Here is a 25,755-nt window from a genome sequence, read left to right as displayed (position 1 = left end):
GGGCAGCAGGGGGCAGGCACTCGTTTACTATGTGGTTGGTCTGATGTGTTTCTAAAGCACAACACATTCTGTTTATTGGCTGATTCAGCGTTGGGGGCCATATTAGCGTTGGGGGCCACCAACGCTGGGGGCCACATTAGGGTTGGGGGCCACATTAGCGTTGGGGGCCACATTAGCGTTGGGGGCCGCATTAGCGTTGGGGGCCACATTAGCGTTAGGGGCCACTTTAGCATTAGGGACCACATTAGCATTAGGGGCCACATTAGCGTTGGGGGCCACATTAGTGTTAGGGGCCACATTAGAGTGTTAGGGGCATGTCAGAGTGGGGATAACATTAGAGTTTGGGAATATATTACAGTTAGGGGCATGTCGGAGTTAGAGGTTACATTATAGTAAGGGGCAGGTCATAGTTGGGGGCATGTGGCAGTTAGGGGCACATCAGGTATTAGAGTTAGGGGCATGTCGTAGTTGGGGGCATGTGGCAGTTAGGGGCACATCAGTTATTAGAGTTAGTGGCACGTCATAGTTGGCATGTGGCAGTTAGGGGCACATCAGTTATTAGAGTTAGGGGCACGTCGTAGATGGGGGCATGTGGCAGTTAGGGGCACATCAGTTATTAGAGTTAGGGGCAGGTCATAGTTGGGGGCATGTGGCAGTTAGGGGCACATCAGTTATTAGTTAGGGGCACATCATACTTGGGGCATGTGGCAGTTAGGGGCACATCAGTTATTAGAGTTAGGGGCACATTGTAGTTGGGGGCATGTGACAGGGGCACATCAGTTATTACAGTTAGGAGCATCTCATAGTTGGGGGCATGTGGCAGTTAGGGGCACATCAGTTATTAGAGTTAGGGGCATGTCGTAGTTGGGGACATGTGACAGTTAATTAGGGGCACATCATTTATTACAGTTAGGGGCACGTCGTATTTGGGGGCATGTGACAGTTAGGGGCACGTCAGTTATTAGCGTTAGGAGCACATCGGAGGAAGGGGCACATCAGTTTTTAGAGTTGGGAGCACATTTTGTCCTGGTGCAATGCTAGAAGTCTGATGTTGGATTTCTAAGGTTAAATTGCAGACTTTGTTTTTGCTGTGGAACACACTGGCCCTTATTCAGATCTGATCGCAGTACAAATGTGTTTGGAAAATGGGCAAAACCATGTGCACTGCAGGTGGGGCAGATGTAACCTGTGCACTGAGTTACATTTGGGTGGGGTGTGTTGAAACTAAAATCTAAATTGAAGTGTAAAAATAATGCAGCCAGTATTTACCCTGCACAGAAACAAAATAACTCACCCAAATCTAACTCTCTGCACATGTTACATCTGCCCCACCTGCAGTGCACATGGTTTTGTCCATTTTCCAAACAAATTTGTACTACAAATCAGATCTGAATAAGGGCCTTTGTGCCGCGACCCCCTCATAGGTCTAAGTAAGGTTGTGGAGTTTTTGATTGTTGAATTCACATTTTTATCCTGGTACAAATTTTGCACCCAGTAGGTGCACCCACGCTGAATCAGGCCCACTTCCTATTATATTGTATTGTATTATTGCTGCATTTCTGTATTTTATGTTTGCCTAAAAAACAAAACATCAAGTTGTAGATTTGTGTGTGTGTGTGTGTGTGTGTGTGTGTGTGTGTGTATATATGTGTGTGTGTGTGTGTGTTTTACCCCTTCTGAGCGCGAAGTGAATTTGTCAAAAAAGGTGTGAAATTAGCCAAACAAACCTGTGTATTCATCACGATGCCCGGTAATGTCACCTTATATAGGAAATATCATCTGTTTTTTACAAAATATTTTTTATTTGAATTTCTATAACAAATGTGAGCGACGCTGGGATTTTTAGCAGATATTTTGCACATCTCTCACAGATGTTGGCACCCAAAGGGTTAAACCAGTGGACTCTAGGTAACCTAGACCACAGGAATAAATACATCTCTATACACAAATTGTGCAGTGTTCCATTGTGTGCAGGTAGATGGTCCCCGGACAGCGCAGCTGGTAGGTAGGTAGGTGCGGATGAGCCTGTGTATAACTAGAAGAACATGTAAAGCAAGTGCCTTATACCAAGGAATAACCTAGTGTGTGTGTATACATATGTGTGTGTGTGTGTGAATATATATATAGTATAGAGTGCTCCCCACGTAGCCGCTGTGAACATTGCAGATGTTGTGTAAGGTCTGCGAATGACAAAGCTGTAATAGGAACTGACTGGTGTCACCACAGATAATGTCAGATACTGGATAAAGTCAACATTATCCACTTCCGATGTTACATTTTGCCCGGAGAACTGCTCGGGTATCACCGTGCTGTTTGTTTCTGTCTGATGTATCTTAATAATGAGTTGCAATTGGTTATATGATGCTCCGTGATACATATATAGCTGTACATAGCAAATATATTTACAGATAGAACCGGTGTAAAAGCGGAACCGAACACGGGGGAGCGTTCGTCGGGCAGTAAGCATCAATGCTTTGCAACATGTGTTACCCACAATGGGCCTTATTTTGATTCATTCTTTCTGACAAAATCCTTCTTAGATGGGCAAAACCATGTGCACTGCAGGTGGGGCAGATGTTACTTGTGCAGAGAGAGTTAGATTTGGGTGGGGTTTTACTTCAAAGTGAGATCTATATTGCAGTGTAAAAATAAAGCAGTCAGTATTTTCCCTGCACAGAAACAAAATTACTCACCCAAATCTAATTCTCTCTGCACATGTTACATCTGCCCCCCTGCAGTGCACATGGTTTTGTCCATCTAAGAAGGATTTTGTCAGAAAGAATGAACCAAAATAAGGCCCAATGTTACCTAAAACTCCTTGCAATACATTTATCTGCCACCAGGTGGCACTTCAACATAGTTGTACTGCGCATGTCAGATAAGGGAAATGCCCCCACAAATACATTCTGCCATGAGATGCAGTCAATTTACTGATGGTCAAAATACAGACAGCCATTGGCAGACAAAATACCAACATATTGAAAATGTCGACATTCATTGTGTCGACATGTTGAAAATGGCGAAATTTAAAATGTTTTTCATCATTTCTTTCTTTGAAACGTTATTTGTACTTAATTCATGATCCAAGAGGGCCGGATTCTAGTTGCTTCGGTCCCCATATGCAGGGCTGCTTTGCAGGCGCCTTCGGAGACTTGGTGCCCCCCCCCCCCCCCCACACACACACACACACGCACACTTATCAATGTTGCTTTTGTGACCTTTGGGGACAGCACTTTATTTTTGTGGCACATAATACTTTATCAGTGGAATCGTAATAATAATCTGCTCATTGTGACTAGAGCAGAATTCATTCCTCCTCTGAATTTATTCCATCGTTCCTTTCCCAATCTATTGATTCCTGTCCTCCTGAAGCTTCTCCATAAGTACGTTCTGCAGCGTGAGTCCCCCGGGCGTCCTGCGGAACCTGAAGGTTACTCAGGTGACCGATGTCTATGCAGATGATCCGATGTCGCATCCTTGGGACCTGCGGCATTTGCGTCCTACAGAAATGATTGTAGAGGTTCACAGACTTGATCTGAAGGAGGACTCCTTATCTCAGTCTGCAAATGGCTGATACCATCAGACGGGCGTCTTGTCTGACACTGTCCGATAAACCATCCATCATGCAGAGCCCCGGCGGAGGGCGTGAGCCAGCGGCTGTGACTGTACCAGAGAAGCTGACGACAAGCTCTGACAGTTCCCAGACTGAGACATAACATCATGCACCTTCTGCATTGTGTAACCCAGGCACATATACTACTGCTCTCTCCTGCTGTAACCCAGGCACATACACTACCGCTCTCTCCTGCTGTAACCCAGGCACATATACTACCGCTCTCTCCTGCTGTAACCCAGGCACATACACTACTGATCTCTCCTGCTGTAACCCAGGCACATACACTACTGATCTCTCCTGCTGTAACCCAGGCACATACACTACCGCTCTCTCCTGCTGTAACCCAGGCACATATACTACCGCTCTCTCCTGCTGTAACCTAGGCACATATACTACTGCTCTCTCCTGCTGTAACCCAGGCACATATACTACTGCTCTCTCCTGCTGTAACCCAGGCACATGTACTACTGCTCTCTCCCGCTGTAACCCAGGCACATATACTACTGCTCTCTCCCGCTGTAACCCAGGCACATACACTACCGCTCTCTCCTGCTGTAACCCAGGCACATATACTACCGCTCTCTCCTGCTGTAACCCAGGCACATATACTACTGCTCTCTCCTGCTGTAACCCAGGCACATATACTACTGCTCTCTCCTGCTGTAACCCAGGCACATGTACTACTGCTCTCTCCCGCTGTAACCCAGGCACATATACTACCGCTCTCTCCTGCTGTAACCCAGGCACATACACTACCGCTCTCTCCTGCTGTAACCCAGGCACATATACTACTGCTCTCTCCTGCTGTAACCCAGGCACATATACTACTGCTCTCTCCTGCTGTAACCCAGGCACATATACTACTGCTCTCTCCCGGTGTAACCCAGGCACATATACTACTGCTCTCTCCTGCTGTAACCCAGGCACATATACTACTGCTCTCTCCTGCTGTAACCCAGGCACATATACTACTGCTCTCTCCTGCTGTAACCCAGGCACATGTACTACTGCTCTCTCCCGCTGTAACCCAGGCACATATACTACCGCTCTCTCCTGCTGTAACCCAGGCACATACACTACCGCTCTCTCCTGCTGTAACCCAGGCACATATACTACTGCTCTCTCCTGCTGTAACCCAGGCACATATACTACCGCTCTCTCCTGCTGTAACCCAGGTACATATACTACCGCTCTCTCCCGATGTAACCCAGGCACATATACTCCTGCTCTCTCCTGCTGTAACCCAGGTACATATACTACTGCTCTCTCCTGCTGTAACCCAGGCACATATACTACTGCTCTCTCCTGCTGTAACCCAGGCACATATACTACCGCTCTCTCCTAGTGTACACCAGGCACATATACTACCGCTCTCTCCTGCTGTAACCCAGGCACATACACTACCGCTCTCTCCTGCTGTAACCCAGGCACATATACTACTGCTCTCTCCTGCTGTAACCCAGGCACATATACTACCGCTCTCTCCTAGTGTACACCAGGCACATATACTACCGCTCTCTCCCGGTGTAACCCAGGCACATATACTACCACTCTCTCCTAGTGTACACCAGGCACATATACTACTGCTCTCTCCTGCTGTAACCCAGGCACATGTACTACTGCTCTCTCCTGCTGTAACCCAGGTACATATACTACCGCTCTCTCCTGCTGTAACCCAGGCACATATACTACTGCTCTATCCTGCTGTAACCCAGGCACATATACTACTGCTCTGTCCTGTTGTAACCCAGGTACATATACTACCGCTCTCTCCCGGTGTAACCCAGGCACATATACTACCGCTCTCTCCTGCTGTAACCCAGGCACATATACTACTGCTCTCTCCTGCTGTAACCCAGGCACATGTACTACTGCTCTCTCCTGCTGTAACCCAGGCACATACACTACCGCTCTCTCCTGCTGTAACCCAGGCACATATACTACTGCTCTCTCCTGCTGTAACCCAGGTACATATACTACCGCTCTCTCCTGCTGTAACCCAGGTACATATACTACCGCTCTCTCCTGCTGTAACCCAGGCACATATACTACTGCTCTCTCCTGCTGTAACCCAGGTACATATACTACCGCTCTCTCCTGCTGTAACCCAGGCACATATACTACTGCTCTCTCCTGCTGTAACCCAGGTACATATACTACCGCTCTCTCCTGGTGTAACCCAGGTACATATACTACTACTCTCTCCTGCTGTAACCCAGGCACATGTACTACCGCTCTCTCCCGGTGTAACCCAGGCACATATACTACTGCTCTCCCCTGGTGTAACCCAGGCACATATACTACTGCTCTCTCCCGATGTAACCCAGGCACATATACTACTGCTCTCTCCTGCTGTAACCCAGACACATATACTACCGCTCTCTCCCGGTGTAACCCAGGTACATATACTACTACTCTCTCCTGCTGTAACCCAGGCACATGTACTACCGCTCTCTCCCGGTGTAACCCAGACACATATACTACTGCTCTCTCCTGGTGTAACCCAGGTACATATACTACTACTCTCTCCTGCTGTAACCCAGGCACATGTACTACCGCTCTCTCCCGGTGTAACCCAGGCACATGTACTACCGCTCTCTCCTGCTGTAACCCAGGCACATATACTACTGCTCTTTCCTGGTGTAACCCAGGTACATATACTACCGCTCTCTCCTGGTGTAACCCAGGCACATATACTACTACTCTCTCCTGCTGTAACCCAGGCACATATACTACTGCTCTCTCCTGGTGTAACCCAGGTACATATACTACCGCTCTCTCCTGGTGTAACCCAGGCACATATACTACTGCTCTCTCCTGCTGTAACCCAGGTACATATACTACTGCTCTCTCCCAGTGTAACCCAGGCACATATACTACTGCTCTCTCCTGCTGTAACCCAGGCACATATACTACCGCTCTCTCCTGCTGTAACCCAGGCACATATACTACTGCTCTCTCCCAGTGTAACCCAGGCACATATACTACTGCTCTCTCCTGCTGTAATCCAGGCACATATACTACTGCTCTCTCCTGCTGTAACCCAGACACATATACTACTGCTCTCTCCTGCTGTAACCCAGGCACATATACTACTGCTCTCTCCTGCTGTAACCCAGGCACATATACTACTGCTCTCTCCCAGTGTAACACAGGCACATATACTACTGCTCTCTCCCGCTGTAACCCAGGCACATGTACTACTGCTCTCTCCTGCTGTAACCCAGGCACATATACTACCGCTCTCTCCTGCTGTAACCCAGGCACATATACTACCGCTCTCTCCCAGTGTAACCAAGGCACATATACTACCGCTCTCTCCCGCTGTAACCCAGGCACATGTACTACTGCTCTCTCCTGCTGTAACCCAGGCACATATACTACTGCTCTCTCCCTGTGTAACCCACGCACATATACTACTGCTCTCTCCTGCTGTAACCTAGCCACATATACTACTGCTCTCTCCCAGTGTAACACAGGCACATATACTACTGCTCTCTCGCGCTGTAACCCAGGCACATATACTACTGCTCTCTCCTGCTGTAACCCAGGTACATATACTACTGCTCTCTCCTGCTGTAACCCAGGCACATATACTACTGCTCTCTCCCAGTGTAACCCAGGCACATATACTACCGCTCTCTCCCGCTGTAACCCAGGCACATGTACTACTGCTCTCTCCTGCTGTAACCCAGGCACATATACTACTGCTCTCTCCCTGTGTAACCCACGCACATATACTACTGCTCTCTCCTGCTGTAACCTAGCCACATATACTACTGCTCTCTCCCGCTGTAACCCAGGTACATATACTACTGCTCTCTCCTGCTGTAACCCAGGCACATATACTACTGCTCTCTCCTGCTGTAACCCAGGCACATATACTACTGCTCTCTCCTGCTGTAACCCAGGCACATATACTACTGCTCTCTCCTGCTGTAACCCAGACGCATATACTACCGCTCTCTCCCGGTGTAACCCAGGCACATATACTACTGCTCTCTCCCGCTGTAACCCAGCCACATATACTACTGCTCTCTCCTGCTGTAACCCAGACACATATACTACCGCTCTCTCCCGGTGTAACCCAGGTACATATACTACTGCTCTCTCCTGCTGTAACCCAGGCACATATACTACTGCTCTCTCCCTGTGTAACCCACGCACATATACTACTGCTCTCTCCTGCTGTAATCCAGGCACATATACGACTGCTCTCTCCCGCTGTAACCCAGGCACATATACTACTGCTCTCTCCCGCTGTAACCCAGGCACATATACTACAGCTCTCTCCCGCTGTATCCCAGGCACATATACTACTGCTCTCCCCTGCTGTAACCCAGGCACATGTACTACCGCTCTCTCCTGCTGTAACCCAGGCACATATACTACTGCTCTCTCCTGGTGTAACCCAGGCACATATACTACTGCTCTCTCCTGCTGTAACCCAGGTACATATACTACTGCTCTCTCCTGTGTAACCCAAGCACATATACTACTGCTCTCTCCCGGTGTAACTCAGGCACATATACTACTGCTCTCTCCCGGTGTAACCCAGGCACATATACTACTGCTCTCTCCTGCTGTAACCCAGGTACATATATTACTGCTCTCTCCTGCTGTAACTCAGGCACATTTACTACCGCTCTCTCCTGGTGTAACTCAGGCACATATACTACCGCTCTCTCCTGCTGTAACCCAGGCACATATACTACTGCTCTCTCCCGCTGTAACCCAGGCACATATACTACTGCTCTGTCCTGGTGTAACCCAGGCACATATACTACTGCTCTCTCCTACTGTAACCCAGGCACATATACTACTGCTCTCTCCCGCTGTAACCCGGGCACATATACTACCGCTCTCTCCTGCTGTAACCCAGGTACATATATTACTGCTCTCTCCTGCTGTAACCCAGGCACATATACTACTGCTCTCTCCCTGTGTAACCCACGCACATATACTACTGCTCTCTCCTGCTGTAACCCAGGCACATATACTACTGCTCTCTCCCGATGTAACCCAGGCACATATACTACTGCTCTCTCCCGGTGTAACCCAGACACATATACTACCGCTCTCTCCCCCTGTAACCCAGGCACATATACTACTGCTCTCTCCCGGTGTAACCCAGGCACATACTGTATGCTACTGCTCTCTCCCGCTGTAACCCAGGTACATATATTACTGCTCTCTCCTGCTGTAACCCAGGCACATATACTACCGCTCTCTCCCGGTGTAACCCAGGCACATATACTACTGCTCTCTCCTGCTGTAACCCAGGTACATATATTACTGCTCTCTCCTGCTGTAACCCAGGCACATATACTACTGCTCTCTCCTGCTGTAACCCGGGCACATATACTACTGTGATTAAGCGTCTGGTCTATGCGGACAGTAGGTGGTCAGCAGTGTTGAATGCTGCCAGGTCAGTTACGTGAGATGTGCCTATTTAATCTATGCCCCGTCTCCCCCCTTAGCTGGGCTCATCTTGGCCTACTTCCCAGTCCGTGTGGTGTACAGATGCTGTGGGTTAGAGGCTGCTTGGCACAAGGAGCGGATATGATGGCTCAGTGCTGGCTCCGGGCTGTACTGCTCCAACCGCTCGCAGCCTGTCACATCCTATCAGATCCCCGTGCCGCCTGTGTGCCAGGCATACTTCCACACTGTACCATGTATGTGTCTCTAATACCCGGTTATTCTGCTTACCAGGGAACATCTCAGGCGATGTACCTGCACAGAGGGTTAATGACGCACCGCGGCGTATGCCGGGGGCTACACTGTACTAGCGCTAATTCCTGTAAAAGGTTCCCACGCCTATTACAATGACATACTGTAAGTAGCCTTCCCTCTCTGGTGGGGTGTGGGGGTATCCCCCTGGGGGTCAGCGGAATATTTACTAAGCAGCAGCGGTTTGGATTTAATGTAATAATCATGCTACATATAGTGGCCTACCGCTTAGTAAATATGCCCCTAATATAATGTCACTGTCAGGCGCTGCCAGTCCTCAGCTGGCACTGCACATCTCTGCAGCATGTTGGCAGAGCATATAGTATCCGATATCTCCTATAGTAACACTGTATGTTTCCACAACGTCTGTACGGTCTATTGATCAAAGTGAGAACATTCCTTAATCCTATGGCCGTTTCCTCCAGCTGTAGGGACTTTCCCATATATCTGTGCCCGCTGTATACCACATACATGTGACCGGCTGCCCTCCTGTGCTATCATCCTCAGGATACCTGTGTATTAGGAGGAGGGGAGAGGTCACTGCGCCCCCTGATACCTGTGTATTAGGAGGAGGGGAGAGGTCAGTGTGTCCTGATGTCTGTGTATTAGGAGGAGGGGAGAGGTCAGTACCCCCTGATGTCTGTGTATTAGGAGGAGGGGAGAGGTCAGTGCGTCCTGATGTCTGTGTATTAGGAGGGGAGAGGTCAGTGTCCCCTGATGTCTGTGTATTAGGAGGAGGGGAGAGGTCAGTGTCCCCTGGTGTCTGTGTATTAGGAGGAGGGGAGAGGTCAGTGTCCCCTGATGTCTGTGTATTAGGAGGAGGGGAGAGGTCAGTGTCCCCTGGTGTCTGTGTATTAGGAGGAGGGGAGAGGTCAGTGTCCCTGATGTCTGTGTATTAGGAGGAGGGGAGAGGTCAGTGTGTCCCTAATGTCTGTGTATTAGGAGGAGGGGAGAGGTCAGTGTGTCCTGATGTCTGTGTATTAGGAGGAGGGGAGAGGTCAGTGTGTCCCTGATGTCTGTGTATTTGGAGGAGGGGAGAGGTGAGTGTGTCCTGATGTCTGTGTATTAGGAGGAGGGGAGAGGTCAGTGTGTTCTGATGTCTGTGTATTAGGAGGAGGGGAGAGGTCGGTGTCCCCCTGATGTCTGTGTATTAGAAGGAGGGGAGAGATCAGTGTCCCCTGATGTCTGTGTATTAGGAGGAGGGGAGAGGTCAGTGCCCCCTGATGTCTGTGTATTAGGAGGAGGAGAGAGGTCAGTGTGTCCCTGATATCTCTGTATTAGGAGGAGGGGAGAGGTCAGTGTCCCCTGATGTCTGTGTATTAGGAGGAGGGGAGAGGTCAGTGCGTCCTGATGTCTGTGTATTAGGAGGGGAGAGGTCAGTGTCCCCTGATGTCTGTGTATTAGGAGGAGGGGAGAGGTCAGTGTCCCCTGGTGTCTGTGTATTAGGAGGAGGGGAGAGGTCAGTGTCCCCTGATGTCTGTGTATTAGGAGGAGGGGAGAGGTCAGTGTCCCCTGGTGTCTGTGTATTAGGAGGAGGGGAGAGGTCAGTGTCCCCTGGTGTCTGTGTATTAGGAGGAGGGGAGAGGTCAGTGTCCCTGATGTCTGTGTATTAGGAGGAGGGGAGAGGTCAGTGTGTCCCTGATGTCTGTGTATTTGGAGGAGGGGAGAGGTCAGTGTGTCCTGATGTCTGTGTATTAGGAGGAGGGGAGAGGTCAGTGTGTCCTGATGTCTGTGTATTAGGAGGGGAGAGGTCGGTGTGTCCTGATGCCTGTGTATTAGGAGGAGGGGAGAGGTCGGTGCCCCCCGATGCCTGTGTATTAGGAGGAGGGGAGAGGTCGGTGTCCCCCTGATGTCTGTGTATTAGGAGGAGGGGAGAGGTCGGTGTCCCCCTGATGTCTGTGTATTAGGAGGAGGGGAGAGGTCAGTGTCCCCTGATGTCTGTGTATTAGGAGGAGGGGAGAGGTCAGTGCCCCCTGATGTCTGTGTATTAGGAGGAGGAGAGAGGTCAGTGTGTCCCTGATATCTCTGTATTAGGAGGAGGGGAGAGGTCAGTGTCCCCTGATGTCTGTGTATTAGGAGGAGGGGAGAGGTCAGTGTGCCCTGGTGTCTGTGTATTAGGAGGGGAGAGGTCAGTGCCCCCTGATGTCTGTGTATTAGGAGGAGGGGAGAGGTCAGTGTCCCCTGATGTCTGTGTATTAGGAGGAGGGGAGAGGTCAGTGCCCCCTGATGTCTGTGTATTAGGAGGAGGAGAGAGGTCAGTGTGTCCCTGATATCTCTGTATTAGGAGGAGGGGAGAGGTCAGTCTGTCCCCTGATGTCTGTGTATTGGGAGGAGGGTAGAGGTCAGTGTGTCCTGATGTCTGTGTATTAGGAGGAGGGGAGAGGTCAGTCTGTCCCCTGTTGTCTGTGTATTAGGAGGAGGGGAGAGGTCAGTGTGTCCTGATATCTGTGTATTAGGAGGAGGGGAGAGGTCAGTGTGTCCCCTGATGCCTGTGTATTAGGAGGGGAGAGGTCAGTGTCCCCTGATGTCTGTGTATTAGGAGGAGGAGAGAGGTCAGTGTGTCCCTGATATCTCTGTATTAGGAGGAGGGGAGCCGTCAGTGCACCCCCTTATACCTGTGTATTAGGAGGAGGGTAGTGGTCAGTGCCTCCTGATGTCTGTGTATTAGGAGGAGGGGAGAGGTCAGTGTGTCCTGGTGTCTGTGTATTAGGAGGAGGGGAGAGGTCGGTGTGTCCTGGTGTCTGTGTATTAGGAGAAGGGCAGAGGTCAGTGTGTCCTGGTGTCTGTGTATTAGGAGGAGGGGAGAGGTCAGTGTGTCCTGATGTCTGTGTATTAGGAGGAGGGGAGAGGTCAGTGTGTCCTGATGTCTGTGTATTAGGAGGAGGGGAGAGGTCAGTGCGTCCTGATGCCTGTGTATTAGGAGGAGGGGAGAGGTCAGTGTGTCCTGGTGTCTGTGTATTAGGAGGAGGGGAGAGGTCAGTGCGCCCTGATGTCTGTGTATTAGGAGGAGGGGAGAGGTCAGTGCGTCCTGATGCCTGTGTATTAGGAGGAGGGGAGAGGTCACTGCGCCCCCTGATACCTGTGTATTAGGAGGAGGGGAGCGGTCACTGTGCCCCCTGATACCTGTGTATTAGGAGGAGGGAGCGGTCACTGCACCCCCTGATACCTATGTATTAGGAGGAGGAGAGCGGTCACTGCGCCCCCTGATACCTGTGTATTAGGAGGAGGGGAGAGGTCATTGTGCCCCCTGATACCTGTGTATTAGGAGGAGGAGAGCGGTCACTGCGCCCCCTGATACCTGTGTATTAGGAGGAGGGGAGAGGTCACTGCGCCCCCTGATACCTGTGTATTAGGAGGAGGGAGCGGTCACTGCGCCCCCTGATACCTATGTATTAGGAGGAGGAGAGCGGTCACTGCGCCCCCTGATATCTGTGTATTAGGAGGAGGGGAGAGGTCATTGTGCCCCCTTATACCTGTGTATTAGGAGGAGGGGAGCGGTCAGTGCGCCCCCTGATACCTGTGTATTAGGAGGAGTGGGAGGTCACTGCGCCCCCTGATACCTGTTTATTAGGAGGAGGGGAGAGGTCACTGCGCCCCCTGATGCCTGTGTATTAGGGGGAGGGTAGCGGTCACTGCGCCCCCTGATACCTGTGTATTAGGAGGAGTGGGAGGTCACTGCGCCCCCTGATACCTGTGTATTAGGAGGAGTGCGAGGTCAGTGTGCCCCCTGATACCTGTGTATTAGGAGGAGGAGAGCGGTCACTGCGCCCCCTGATACCTGTGTATTAGGAGGAGGGTAGAGGTCACTGCGCCCCCTGATACCTGTGTATTAGGAGGAGGGGATCGGTCACTGCGCCCCCTGATGCCTGTGTATTAGGGGGAGGGGAGCGGTCACTGCGCCCCCTGATACCTGTGTATTAGGAGGAGGGTAGAGGTCACTGCGCCCCCTGATACCTGTGTATTAGGAGGAGGGGATCGGTCACTGCGCCCCCTGATGCCTGTGTATTAGGAGGAGGGGAGCGGTCAGTGTGCCCCCTGATACCTCTGTATTAGGAGGAGGGGAGTGGTCAGTGCCCCCTGATACCTGTGTATTAGGAGGAGTGGGAGGTCACTACGCCCCCTGATACCTGTGTATTAGGAGTTTAGTGATACATGGTGTATTAGGGGAGGGTGATAGGATCCCTTTCTCTCCTTCTGCAACATGTTGCAGATTTGGGGACATTATGAGGGGACCCCCCGGTGCTTCCCCTCTGCAGATTATTACTCAGCAGAAGACAATGGAATCTCCGTCAGTCCTGCTCGCTCCCCGGCACAGCCTAAGTGGGGCACTCGGCGTTGCCATGGCGATGGGCTTCTCCTTGTGCCTCCTGAGTCCCCCACTGCTGGGTAAGACGCTGGCACCAGCCCTCCGCGAGTTAACCCTCTCAGTGCTGTCCCAGAGCGGGGACATATCCTATATATAGATGAATGTATATTCGCATTAGTGACAGCTGCTATCCGGGAGCGCAGTGTGTACAGCTTGGCATTACACAACGCACACACCCACACACAAGTGTGTGTACATTACACAACTGTTACACAACATCTGTGGCTGCCACTATATCTGATGTCCTTAATATTTACTCAAATCTCCGGGATGGTTCAAGGAGAAAGAAATGTTTTACGCATTCACACGTACCCCCCCATACTGCTGAGGATCCGCGGCGCTATCATCGTTCCGTTACAGAGAGATCGTTAGTCCACAGCGGGAGTGGATTATTCCGGCCAGTCAACGACTGTGCGCAGTCAGCTCGCGCATGGTCCGTAGATATGAAATCCTGACATTGTGCGTTCCGTTACGTCCCATAGACATTAGACAATGGGCTCTATCGATGATATCGGCGGCAAGCCTAGCCATGTGAGAGAGCGCTTACACACTGAACGATATCGCTGAATGACGTCACCCGATCCCGTGTGGCGTTAATGATGCGCTGGAGCACGCATCCATAACCATATTGAGCGTACACACTAAGAGATTCTTATTAAACAAAATCACTCGAAAGCGCCCAAGTGAGTGATCTCTTTCCACGACCGTCAGGTGTGTATGGGGCTTAGCGCTTACTATTAACAAAAATAAAAATGTAAAACATTTTCATGTTGGGAATTTTTTTTCATTTCATTCCTGACGTTTGCTTCTGTTGTCATGAGCTAGAAATTACAGACCGCGGTATTCACGCTGGTTCGTGCACCGGTGCCATTCTTGCCAAAGTCGGTATATTCGCGCAATGTCGTGGTTGCGATACGGTGCTGCGGTCAGTAGCGTCACTGACGCCGATTGTAACCCTGCGATGTATTATGTGAATATATATTACTGCGATATTTATAGGAAGCTGCGTGACCTCATGTAAATGTCTCCTCACACTCTGGAGTGCTGACTAAGCAATGTGTGCGTGTAGGTCACATTATTGGCCGCCTGCGTTGTGACTGCGCTCGGTGACCCCCCGCAGCGCAGCGGGGCTGGTGGATTGCGGGTTGCCGTGGTGATGTGACAGTGCTGGCTCCTGAGGATTTAATCTTCTGTATAATCTCCCATCTGTTCTTTCCTGGTGGATGGGGTCTCAGTAGCGGCAGTCTCCTTCTTAGAGGGACTTGGACACCTCCGCGCGTAGTTGTGAGATGTTTGTGCTCTGGGATATAATGTCACAGCGCCATCTCCTGTCATGGCTGCCACCTGACCGGGTGACGAGCGTTCCTCTGTCTGACTGTGTGCGGGAGGCTCATTCTGCTGCCGCACCGCCTGCGTCCCTGCAGCGTATAAGGGAATTATAAACGCCTACATGCTTCTATATATATCGCCTATACAGTAACCGCCCACATTGCAGGGTGCAGTACAGTACTGTTCTGTAGTCCGTGGCTGACGGGAAGCGTGCGTCACATATATCACAGGTGTTTCAATGTATTGCGCTACTGTAAGGTGAATCCATTGTATACGCTGCGTCCAGGTCCCTGAAAGAGGGGCTGAGGATATTCGCTCATTTAATGCGACCATGATGTCCCTTTAATTATCATTGCGCCCTTGGTGCAGCAGATGCGCCTGAATTCATGCATCTCCGCATCGCCCGCAGCGCTATCCTCATGTCCTGCGGAGGCCTAGCCTACCCGCCAGCACCTGGATCCACCCCCTTCATACATTCATCTGAAAGTGGAGATGTGACGGAGAAGAGCAGGTCTCTGAACCACCTGTACGAGCAGGATCCGTCGGCAGTATGGCCGCACATGTGACGCCGAATTTGCCCCATAGTGCTGCGCTAATTTGTGGTCCAGGTGCTCAGTGCACAGTCAAAAAAACTAACGGCAGCCTTTTCATGTGTCAGCGTGTTTTCCACGTTATTTTGTCAATATCAACCTTTTTTCATCGTTGATCTGGTGCAGGCCGGCATTTGGTGCCAACCTATGGTCTGTCGGCGTAGAGTAGACACTGTCGGTCCTTTTGAGCCACAGTTTCCTGCTCAGAGAGCTGCCTCTGTGAGGCGCTTCTGTCAGACTGTGCCCCTACTCTGCACAGCTGCGGTTTGGATGTCACAGCCCCCCGGACAGGTTTCTATAAAACCCCAGGTGAACGTCTCTACGTCATCAATCGATCAATAAACCCTTTTGTGTAACTGAAATCCTCATTCCAATTGCAGGCAGCAAATATTTTTTTCTAAAATCTGACTTGACTGGAGACTAAACAAAAATGGCTGCCAGTAACAGTGTCGCAATCTCAGCTTGTTACATGATGGGGGAGGATATCGCAGAACAGACAGAGCTCAGAGCAGCATTCCAAAGCCTATCTGCTCACAGCATCATGTGCCATGTGACTGTGGTTGCCATAGGAGACCAGAATTCTAAATCATGAGCAGCAGCTTGAAGAATAAAACTTAGTGGAACTGATAATTACCAACATCCTTCTTATAGCCAGTCGCAGTGTTCTATGGATTCATGGATCTGCCGCTGCACAGAGTTAATATTGCTGAATAAATCATTCTCCGGCTCCTTCTGTAAAATCCTCCTTCATTAATAATTTAATCAATCCAATTAAAGTTATTAGATCATTTTATTAAACGTGGGCGGGCGCAGCGTGGTATTAATGTCTTTCTGTCGCAGAGATATCTCTGTTACATTGACGGGACCTCCGTAAACGATCCGCGTCTTACTGGAAGAGACAATCTGTGGTTATATTATAAAGTCAATAGACGGGTAATTCATTTCACAGTAATTGGGTATAACAATAATTTGTCGCTTTACCATGTATTTAGCTGCACGGCATATAACGAGGCTGAATTAGCGTTCCTGTCAGCGGAGAGGTGCATTTTATATGTTGGTACCAGTGACTGGCACGCTGGCATCGCTGTGACCTCAGCCTTACTGCTGACAGTCCTGACCTGGCGGCGTTCTGGGCTCCACGGTTCTCCTGTGACCTCACAGAGGTGGACCCTCATTCTGTGACCTAGGCGTCCACTATCCCACATTTATGTCTGACATACGGAGAGAATAAAGGGGGTCCAAACCGTGGGGGTTATTCAGACCTGAGTGCATGGCTGTGGTTTCACAGAACGGGGCAATAATCCATAGACTGCGCATGTGTACAGCCTGTAGTACGCGGCATGCACAAGGTCATTCTGCAATAACAACTTTTATCGTCAGCCATTCGCAATGTGATTGACAGGAAGGCGGCCTTTGGGGTAGTAGCCAGACGTTTACTGGGAGTGTCAGGGATAATGCAGGTGTGGCCAGGTGTGTGAGGGGAAGTCATGTGATGTCAGCTCCGCCCCCGATCAGCCTGATTCTATCACAGCCGCTGAGTAAGTCCTGGGCTACACACAGACTGCACACACTGGGGAATCATTACATGGTGAGCGGCTGTTATCTGGGAGTGTCAGGTAATACGCAGGTGTGGCCAGGTGTATGAGGGGAAGTCATGTGATGTAAGCTCCGCCCCCGATCAGCCTGATTCTATCACAGCCGCTGAGTAAGTCCTGGGCTACACACAGACTGCACACACTGGGGAATCATTACATGGTGAGCGGCTGTTATCTGGGAGTGTCAGGTAATACGCAGGTGTGGCCAGGTGTGTGAGGGGAAGTCATGTGATGTCAGCTCCGCCCCCGATCAGCCTGATTCTATCACAGCCGCTGAGTAAGTCCTGGGCTACGCACACACTGGGGAATCATTACATGGTGAGCGGCTGTTATCTGGGAGTGTCAGGTAATACGCAGGTGTGGCCAGGTGTGTGAGGGGAAGTCATGTGATGTCAGCTCCGCCCCCGATCAGCCTGATTCTATCACAGCCGCTGAGTAAATCCTGGGCTACGCACACACTGCACACACTGGGGAATCATTACATGGTGAGCGGCTGTTATCTGGGAGTGTCAGGGAATATGCAGGTGTGGCCAGGTGTATGAGGGGAAGTCATGTGACATCAGCTCCGCCCCCGATCAGCCTGATTCTATCACAGCCGCTGAGTAAGTCCTGGGCTACGCACACACTGCACACACTGGGGAATCATTACATGGTGAGCGGCTGTTATCTAGGAGTGTCAGGTAATACACAGGTGTGGCCAGGTGTGTGAGGGGAAGTCATGTGACATCAGCTCCGCCCCCGATCAGTCTGATTCTATCACAGCCACTGAGTAAGTCCTGGGCTACACACAGACTGCACACACTGGGGAATCATTACATGGTGAGCGGCTGTTATCTGGGAGTGTCAGGTTATATGCAGGTGTGGCCAGGTGTGTGAGTGGAAGTCATGTGACGTCAGCTCCTACCCCGATCAGCCTGATACTATCACAGCCGCTGAGTAAGTCCTGGGCTACGCACACACTGCACACACTGGGGAATCATTACATGGTGAGCGGCTGTTATCTGGGAGTGTCAGGTAGTACGCAGGCGTGGCCAGGTGTGTGAGGGGAAGTCATGTGACATCAGCTCCGCCCCCGATCAGCCTGATTCTATCACAGCAGCTGAGTAAGTCCTGGGATACGCACAGACTGCACACACTGGGGAATCATTACATGGTGAGCGGCTGTTATCTGGGAGTGTCAGGTAATACGCAGGCGTGGCCAGGTGTGTGAGGGGAAGTCATGTGACGTCAGCTCCGCCCCCGATCAGCCTGATCCTATCACAGTCGCTGAGTAAGTCCTGGGCTACGCACACACTGCACACACTGGGAAATCATTACATGGTGAGCGGCTGTTATCTGGGAGTGTCAGGAAATACGCAGGCGTGGCCAGGTGTGTGAGGGGAAGTCATGTGACATCAGCTCCGCCCCCGATCAGACTGATTCTATCACAGCCACTGAGTAAGTCCTGGGCTACGCACACACTGCACACACTGGGGAATCATTACATGGTGAGCGGCTGTTATCTGGGAGTGTCAGGTAATACACAGGCCTGGCCAGGTGTATGAGGGGAAGTCATGTGATGTCAGCTCCGCCCCCGATCAGCCTGATTCTATCATAGCCGCTGAGTAAGTCCTGGGCTACACACAGACTGCACACACTGGGGAATCATTACATGGTGAGCAGCTGTTATCTGGGAGTGTCAGGTAATACGCAGGTGTGTGAGGAGAAGTCATGTGACATCAGCTCCGCCCCCGATCAGCCTGATTCTATCACAGCCGCTGAGTAAGTCCTGGGCTACGCACAGACTGCACACACTGGGGAATCATTACATGGTGAGCGGCTGTTATATGGGAGTGTCAGGTAATACGCAGGTGTGGCCAGGTGTGTGAGGGGAAGTCATGTGACGTCAGCTCCGCCCCCGATCAGACTGATTCTATCACAGCCGCTGAGTAAGTCCTGGGCTACATACAGACTGCACACACTGGGGAATCATTACATGGTGAGCGGCTGTTATCTGGGAGTGTCAGGGAATACACAGGCATGGCCAGGTGTGTGAGGGGAAGTCATGTGACATCAGCTCCACCCCCGATCAGCCTGATTCTATCACAGCCGCTGAGTAAGTCCTGGGCTACGCACACACTGCACACACTGGGGAATCATTACATGGTGAGCGGCTGTTATCTGGGAGTGTCAGGTAATACGCAGGCGTGGCCAGGTGTATGAGGGGAAGTCATGTGACGTCAGCTCCGCCCCCGATCAGCCTGATTCTATCACAGCTGCTGAGTAAGTCCTGGGCTACGCACACACTGCACACACTGGGGAATCATTACATGGTGAGCGGCTGTTATCTGGGAGTGTCAGGTAATACGCAGGCATGGCCAGGTGTGTGAGGGGAAGTCATGTGACGTCAGCTCCGCCCCCGATCAGCCTGATTCTATCACAGCCGCCGAGTAAGTCCTGGGCTACACACACACTGGGGAATCATTACATGGTGAGCGGCTGTTATCTGGGAGTGTCAGGGATAATGCAGGTGTGGCCAGGTGTGTGAGGGGAAGTCATGTGACATCAGCTCCGACCCCGATCAGCCTGATTCTATCGCAGCCGCTGAGTAAGTCCTGGGCTACACACACACTGCACACACTGGGGAATCATTACATGGTGAGCGGCTGTTATCTGGGAGTGTCAGGTAATATGCAGGCGTGGCCAGGTGTGTGAGGGGGCACTGTAATGGCACCCTGGCGAGCTCTGGTTCCGATATCTCGTCCCTGCCATCTGTGATTGATCTCACCCACAGGCAGAGGCTCCCTCTTTTAGCAGTACTCTCCACTGTGCTACGGGGGTACTGTAATGGCACCCTGGCGAGCTCTGGTTCCGATATCTCGTCACTACCATCAGTGATTGATCTCACCCACAGGCAGAGGCTCCCCCTTATAGCTGTACTCTCCACTGTGCTACGGGGGCAGTGTAATGGCACCCTGGCGAGCTCTGGTTCCGATATCTCGTCCCTGCCATCAGTGATCTCATCCCTGCCATCAGTGATTGATCTCACCCACAGGCAGAAGCATTACAATAAGGAATATCATTATTCCAGCTGTATAAACTGTTCCTTGGGATTAATGGACAGAGATGAATGAAGCTCGGGACTCGGACATTACAGAAATACAATCTTTAATAGGAGAGCGCACAAGTTCAGGAAATCACAGTAATAACCTGGAAGCCGGTGTCCCTCTGACACAAATAACACACACATAGGGAGGAGGGGAGTGGGGGGGGGGGGTAATATACTGTAGGGGCGTCTCCTGTTCCTCTGACTCACTAGGGATCAGTGACCCAATTATCCCCGTGCCATACCCAGCCCTCAGATCACGTCAGCCCTGTATGTCCTTCAGATTCCACCTCATGTCTCTCCACCATTGCTTACCCATAATGCCTCATTCTTGTCCCCGGCTCCATCTCACATCTATAATCAAAGTGGAGCTGTGACCGCTGCAGCCATTCCGTGGGCTGGTACGGCAGCCTATCAATTCACCCGGAACCAAGGACTTCTCTGAGGCATGAGGCATTTAGTTTCGTTGTAACTAAAGCCTCACTGATGTCACTGGTTCCTGTTGGATTGATAGACTGCGTTCCCTTCATTTCCGCATAACGCGTGTGCGGCAGGGGTCGCTCTGGTCATAGGACGGCATCGGTCAAGCTGCTCGATGAAATCCTTAAATTGGACTAACACACTGGGGAAACTAATATTCCTAAGAATGTAGTCTGTCCAGGCCGTAAGAACCAGCTCCTTCATAGATATTAGTTCTGATTTACATATTAGTCAGGCCTCATGAATATTAGTCAGGCCTCATGAATATTAATCAAGATTAGCCAAGCAGTGCTTGAATGGTGGAAGCCAGGGGCACAAGTCTCGTTCCTTGATGCTCATTGGTTGGCCCTATGTCCTGATGAATCTATGGGCCAGGCCTGGAAGAGGTAAGAGTGTAAGGAAAGAGGTGCAGTGACCACTCCTGCCATGTGGTGGCGATATAAGGATCTGAAATCTTCTGGTTCTGCCTGTGATGACAGCTCTGTCGCTGTTAGGTCTGGGCGCTGGTTATTATGCCAATAAACTACAACCTGCTCCATCTGTAGGAGGGAAGACTGAGCTCAGTGTATACGGTCAGTCCTGGGTTGCTGGATATGCCTGTTTAATCCCTCCAGAGCGCATATTGGCCTGGCTACTTCTGATCTCCGCCACAAAAGCTGAAATTTGTCCCCCTTGAGTATGAATGTGATCCTGCCTTACTGTATGCAGGTGGCTGTCTGTGCAGATGGTGTAAAGACTACCTACATGTTTCTTATAGACAGTCATAGCAACCGTGACCCTTTGTGGTTTTATAATGGGTCGGGGGGGGGGGGGGGGGCTGTCTTGTAGATGATGGATCAGTCACTAGTAAGCAGCTGTCAGCATTTACATATCACGGGGTTATTCCAGGCCGCCTCCCATTGTGGGTAGTGGGGTGCGCTGGGAACGGGATACAGTCACTCGGTCGACCCTACAAATTGTATGTCGACATACTTAATGTATGTTGACCTTTATACAGTGGGCCCTATGACCCATGCCCCTGGGAACGTCTGGGATTATCGCCACCAATGATGAGGGCCACATTTGTTACCATAGATAAAGTGCATCAGTTACACAGACTGCTCTGGGCACACACACTGCAAAGGGGTGCGGGGGGGGGAGGGGGGTGATTCCACTGAGGTGAATGAGGATCTGAGCAGTGAGCGCGATAAATATTCTATCCTATGTAATATAAAAATATATTGTTTTACAACGATGTCCATTCCAGTTCCTTCCTAGATTACGTGACGCTCTGTCGCGCTCCCTGCGCTTATTTAAACATAAAATACAACAACGGTTTTTATTACTGTGACTTGAGTTGGGTGGTCCAGCTCGGTGTTGGCGACCACCAGTCCAACCCGGCTGATACCACGCTGCACGCCATCCTAGGATGCAGCGCCTCATCATAGTCCCGGGAATACAGATGACAAGGGTGCAGTTATTACACAAGGTGAACGCTGGTCAATGTTAGATTTAGAAGTTCCTGTTTTAAAAAAAAACAAAACAATAAAAAAAATGCAATGTTCCGTGAATCTGAGAGGTGACAATGAAACAAATGGCGACGTCCATTCCGCCTCCTGGACACTGGAGACAAATCCTTATTCGTTAGAACCCAGCTGGCGCACATACTCAATTAGACAACGGTGTAAATATTTACCACAGTGCCCCCTAGTGGCCGTTACTCTGCTTTCAGTCTAATCTGTGCTCCTAATAGACTATTAATGAGCAAGCTGCACCTGAACTACAATACCCAGCATTGCTTTGCCACTCAACATCTTTAACTAGAAGTGCCTTCTGATGGATGCAAAAGAGCCAGTGGTAGCCCAGCCTCTGCACTTAGTCATTCAGGCACTGCTAGCAGCAGCCAGAGAGCCAGAGGTAGCCCAGCCTCTGCATTTAATCACTCAGGCACTGCTTGCAGCAGCCAGAGAGCCAGAGGGTGCTCAGTCTCTGCACTTAGCTGCTCAGGTATCGCTTGCAGCAGGCAGAGAGCCAGTGGTAGCCCAGCCTCTGCACCTATTCACTCAGGCACTGCTAGCAGCAGCCAGAGAGCCATAGGTTGCCCAGATCCTGCACTTTGGTACTCAGGCACTGCTAGCAGCAGCCAGAGAGCCAGAGATGGCCTAACCTGTGCACTTAGTCACTCAGGCACTGCTAGCAGCAGCCAGAGAGCTAGTGGTAGCCCAGCCTCTGCACTTAGTCAATCAGGCACTGCTAGCAGCAACCTGAGAGCCAGTGGTAGCCCAGCCTCTGCACTTTGGTACTCAGGCACTGCTAGCAGCAGCCAGAGAGCCAGAGATGGCCCAACCTGGTACTCAGGCACTGCTAGCAGCAGCCAGAGAGCGAGAGATGGCCCAACCTGTGCACTTAGTCACTCAGGCACTGCTAGCAGCAGCCAGAGAGCCAGTGGTAGCCCTTCCTCTACACTTAGTTACGCAGGCACTGCTAGCAGCAACCTGAGAGCCAGAGATGGCCCAACCTGTGCACTTAGTCACTCAGGCACTGCTAGCAGCAGCCAGAGAGCCAGAGGTAGCCCTTCCTCTGCACTTAGTTACGCAGGCACTGCTAGCAGCAACCTGAGAGCCAATGGTAGCCCTTCCGCTGCACTTAGTTTCGCAGGCACTGCTAGCAGCAACCTGAGAGCCAGTGGTAGCCCAGCCTCTGCACTTAGTCAATCAGACACTGCTAGCAGTAGCCAGAGAGCCAGAGGTTGCCCAGATCCTGCACTTTGGTACTCAGGCACTGCTAGCAGCAGCCAGAGATGGCCCAACCTGGTACTCAGGCACTGCTAGCAGCAGCCAGAGATGGCCCAACCTGTGCACTTAGTCACTCAGGCACTGCTAGCAGCAGCCAGAGAGCCAGTGGTAGCCCTTCCTCTGCACTTAGTTACACAGGCACTGCTAGCAGCAGCCAGAGATGGCCCAACCTGTGCACTTAGTCACTCAGGCACTGCTAGCAGCAGCCAGAGAGCCAGTGGTAGCCCTTCCTCTGCACTTAGTTACACAGGCACTGCTAGCAGCAGCCAGAGAGCTCTTTCCATTGCTGTAGTGACATATTTACAGTGACATGTAACAATGACTGCAGTATATAACTGCAATGACTGAGTGATGTTGGGATCTGCAGTTCACTCCCTAGGAAACGCCTCTGATGGGTGATCATACAGCAGCCTAGAAACAGAAAACCTAAAACTTCTCTGGCAACGGAACACAAGAAATAAAATCCAAGCAAAACAGAGTAAAGTGCCAGATGGGCGACGGGCATGGGATTTATTGCAGGAGATCTCAGCTACGCTCAGATCTTATTGCTGGGGACCAGATCTAACAACAGACATTGGTCAACGGGATCAGACTCCTCAAGGATCCCAGAGAACGGACACAAGTTGTGACCCTCCGGTGTCAGTTACTGAGTGGGGCTTATTGTCTTGTCGCATTCGCCCTCCGGTCTCGTTATGCCATGATGTGTATCGCGGGGCTCATTTGGGCACCCACAGAAGCGCCTTTGTTCTTTGTATCCAATCAGATTTTTGTGTAATTGTTTCTGGATTTATTTTCTATTTAAATTTGGTTGAGACCCATTTTTTTTTTTAGTGCACCCGGAATTCTTCCTTCCTTCTCAGATTTGCATCCAAATATTGATTCATATTGTGCTGCCGCCATCCTCGGAGGCGCCACAAACGCCAGACATTGGTTTGTTTCGCACCCTGCAGGTGGCACTAAAGGACATTTTATATTGAACTACTTTCCTCAGATATTGGGGTACACGTCAATGCAGCCTCTTGCTCCCTGAAATGGATACATTGTCGCAGCCATGCGCGGAAGTGTTACAGCGCTGTACTCATGCAACAGATGATATCTGCCTCTGTTCTTCTTGTTCCCCCTCGGTGTCCCCCATAAGTGGCTGGCGTTTTTTCAGCTCTCGGTGATACTTTGCCATCAGGGAAGCGTAGATGCATCCGTAAGCCGCGGCCACCACCATCATAATGCAGACCACACCGCAGACCACCCCGGCAATTATGACGGTGCCGATGGCTCGCCGAACGCTAGCTGGTTTATACCTTTGCCTCTGCGGACAGTCTGAGCCCAGCTCTGGTGCCGAGTGGGTGGGACTTGTCTTGGAGCAGGGCGTGGCCGGCCTCTCTACAGGCCCTGAGCTGTTCTCATCCTCCAACTGTGAGCAGTAACTGAACATCTCCACGGGCACCATACGCATGTCCCGCCCCCGCAGATCCTTGGGAAGGGTGCACTGCAGTTCATCAATCTTACCTCCTGTAGAGAAAAGAATATGAAATGTTTGTTACAGGACAGATAACCCGATGCATCGCCCTCATCTATTGCCGTAATTTTTCTCCCCAACTATAATGAACGCACTTACCTCGAGGCCGGATTACATCAGCCGCACTTCTAAGCAGCTGCGCTACTTCCGCTTCCTTCTAAGCAGCTGCGCTACTACCGCTGTCTTCTAAGAAGCTGCGCTACTGCCACTATCACTGTGAGCTGCTGCATTGCGCACTCTCCCGCGGATCTTATTCCCGCAAACATGCCATATATTTTTCACCTACAAAGACCTGGCGGAGATCTGTCCAGAGATGCGCACAATCACTTCTGCGCATACCGTTCGCTAACATAGTGGTCCTGATTTGGAGTTCCAAGTCAGTCACCGATGTGAACAATATAAATACATGTGGATCTTTGCCTATGTGTTGGCAGCATTTTTGCGTTTTATTTTTTGTGTGCATCCGCAGATCAGACAGATCTCTGCTCACCTCCGAATTACCCGATGTTACGCCCTCACCTTCTGTATTACACCATTGCTTGCAGCCAATCAGGCGAGACTACCTACCCTTATTTTGCTCACCGGCATTATTTGTTTACGATACAAGTAGTACGCTAGAATGTCCATTCAACTTAGAAGCGTCTGGCTATAGTAATTATCCCAGATGATAGTTG

The 25,755-nt window shown here is 50.8% G+C and overlaps 2 protein-coding genes across 4 annotated transcripts in view; one reads left to right on the top strand and one right to left on the bottom strand.

Annotated features, from left to right (window-relative positions):
- Positions 1 to 25,755, top strand: part of CACNA2D4 (calcium voltage-gated channel auxiliary subunit alpha2delta 4) — a 207,866-nt gene that overhangs the window by 98,508 nt on the left and 83,603 nt on the right.
- Positions 24,045 to 25,755, bottom strand: part of LRTM2 (leucine rich repeat transmembrane protein 2) — a 36,575-nt gene continuing 34,864 nt past the window's right edge. For all 3 annotated transcript variants that reach the window (XM_083180851.1, XM_083180853.1, XM_083180852.1), the window contains one exon: positions 24,045 to 25,074. In XM_083180851.1, the coding sequence (XP_083036977.1) occupies positions 24,644 to 25,074 (431 nt within the window). In that variant the 3' untranslated portion in view covers positions 24,045 to 24,643. The remainder of the gene's footprint in view (positions 25,075 to 25,755) is intronic.

Source organism: Crinia signifera, chromosome 4 (assembly GCF_055691185.1).
Source record: "Crinia signifera chromosome 4, ASM5569118v1, whole genome shotgun sequence".
Taxonomy (NCBI): Eukaryota; Metazoa; Chordata; class Amphibia; order Anura; family Myobatrachidae; genus Crinia; species Crinia signifera.
The sequence above is the reverse complement of the archived record's forward strand: the minus strand, read 5'-3'. Positions and strand labels throughout refer to the sequence as shown.